The sequence below is a fragment of the Gastrolobium bilobum genome, unplaced genomic scaffold, assembly GCF_033153095.1.
Source record: "Gastrolobium bilobum isolate Gb01-03AN ecotype WA unplaced genomic scaffold, APGP_CSIRO_Gbil_v1 utg14062, whole genome shotgun sequence".
NCBI lineage: Eukaryota > Viridiplantae > Streptophyta > Magnoliopsida > Fabales > Fabaceae > Gastrolobium > Gastrolobium bilobum.
This window is the reverse complement of record NW_026898155.1, coordinates 63,984-66,249: the sequence shown is the minus strand read 5'-3', so window position 1 is coordinate 66,249 and position 2,266 is coordinate 63,984. Positions and strand designations below refer to the sequence as shown.

At 34.5% G+C, this 2,266-nt stretch overlaps 1 protein-coding gene across 1 annotated transcript; it reads left to right on the top strand.

Annotated features, from left to right (window-relative positions):
* The first annotated feature begins 1,214 nt into the window (after nucleotides 1-1,214).
* On the top strand, nucleotides 1,215-2,266 carry LOC133313348 (uncharacterized). Its single transcript, XM_061514712.1, has one exon. It carries the CDS (start codon nucleotides 1,709-1,711, stop codon nucleotides 2,039-2,041), a length of 333 nt encoding a protein of 110 aa, XP_061370696.1. The 5' UTR covers nucleotides 1,215-1,708; the 3' UTR covers nucleotides 2,042-2,266.

Sequence of the window (2,266 nt, the reverse complement as noted above, 5' to 3'; positions counted from 1 at the left end):
TAATAAATTAAGTTATTTTAGACCCTGGCTAAAACCACAAGTAATATGTTTTCTGCAATCATGTTGTCCACTGTGTGCTGTTCAAGGCAGAAAAAACATCCTTTCGTTAAAAAATTCCAATAAATAAAAAGGTTTATTTTTTAAGTAGTGACTAAAGATAAGTAGGCCAAAATAATGTTATTTTGGGATAAAAATTAAAGTATTTGTATAATTATAATTTATTTTAAAATTATAATAATCTTTATTATTATAATTTTTTAACCCAAAATTATATAATTTTGAAAATAAATATAAATAATTTATCTGCAATCAATAAACAAATTTGCAAAACCGTAACTGTTTCCCCTAAAACCAAATAAAAACAGAAGGACACAAGCAAGGTAACAAAAAAATGCACAACATCAAGGTCAGTCGTCTAAGTTTAAACATGATTATTATTTTTTAAACCAATTAATCGTTATCTGATTTATTCGGTTTAAATACGGTTGGAATGTATATAAGAACGACTTTCCTAAAAAAAAAAAAAATTCGTTATCAAAACTTGAAAGCTTAAAGGAAAAAAAAAAATCTAATCTTGTTTATTAATTTATTAGGGCCAATTAATCACTATTTTTTTTAAATATATAAGCAAAAATTAAACATATAACCCAAAGCATCACCACTAAACATCCCAATGACATTCATCACAGCGTTCATATACTCACAAATCACCATCATGTTCGTCCCCGAGGCCAACGAGCATAATTCTCTTCTCCATGATCGGTATTACAACGAATTTACACAATGATCGATTGATGATTTAATAAACAATGGTCAATAATCAAAATGATAAAAGAGGGTGGTACACAAATGTAACGACCTCAAAAATTAAAGGTGAAGAGTGAGGACACGAAACCCGGGAAGCGACACAAGTGGTCAGACTGAAACACTGAGTCTGAGTAGTCCAATACACCAAACCTGGCTGGCTACCTTACCCTTCCTAAGAAGCCCACATGCCATTTTCACATCACACTTTTGGTCCACGCCCCTAACCATGGTTACTTACTGCTACTACTACGTTCCCACTTTCGCCCATCCATTTCACGCTTATTTGGGTTAGTTTATGGGGCAGTCAAAGCGCAAGAGGTTCCTTCTAAGTTCTAACCACACCCTGCTCTCGCCTCTATTACTAGACTCTCCTCTAGCTAACGACATATATCTTTTATTTATTTTTGAGGATATAAAAATAGATATGTATTAGAACGACACAGATGGTGTGAATTGACAAAAAGAAAAGGAGAACGTGATTTAAACGGCTTTTGAGTTTTTATGAATCGTTTATTTTCTATTGGTGGCCGAATGAAGTACTGTAGTCATTAATTTTATTTTATATTATATTCCACTATATAGTTCAGAAGGGTGCTTGCTTTTTTAACATTTCCAGAATCTGGATTCTGGTCAAAGATATCGGGTCTTCTTGCTTTTTAACATTTTGAGAGTGAGAGAGAAGAAGGAAACATCCGTGTATGGTATCGGGAGGGTTCTCTTGCGAATCAATAGAGGGCTAAGGGATTTAAAGATATGATTTTTATGATCCCCGGGTTTTAAATGATATATCTCTGAAAATGGATGATGTAGAGAAGCAGACATAGTGGGTATATTGGTGTGATAGAGTGGTTGGAGTGGAGCTTATTGTTGTTATTAATATTTGATAGACAAGTAAGTATTTATGGGGAAAAAGAAGCGACAAAAAACGAAGGAGCTTTCCATAGCGATAGCTGAGGCTTCATCCACAGCCACAGGAGGTGACACCGGGGAACAAGAAATCCAACCTCAGCCTCCTCGAAAAAGAGGCAGGCCTCGTAAGGTTGTTGTGGAAACTGAAAGCCAAGAGAAAAAAGTTGAATCAATAGAGGAACCAGCACCAACACAAGGCACTGAGAGCTCAACAAAGAAAGAAGAACAGCGAGAAGAGGGAGTGTTTGACGAGATTCAACTCCCAAAAGGGGAGACCTCGAGAAGCAGGGCCAGGCGGAAAAGCAAACCCAGAAAAAGCACATAAAAATTATTACTTTTTTTTTTCTCTCTTTCTCTCTATTTATAATTTCTTTACTTTTTCTTCTTCAGAACGAAGAAATAGAAAGAAATTCTTGGGTTCCTCGGTTTGTCATCTTTTTTAAGGATTGATATTAAAAACCGTCTTATTATTGGGGAACAAGTATACATATAACTTTCTCTTCATGTTCTTAATCAGTTTATATAATCCCTATGCTTGCTTTGTTATATA

Excerpts from the sequence above, each read along its gene's own strand:
- LOC133313348 (XM_061514712.1), top strand. The coding sequence starts at position 1,709 with ATGGGGAAAAAGAAGCGACAAAAAACGAAGGAGCTTTCCATAGCGATA.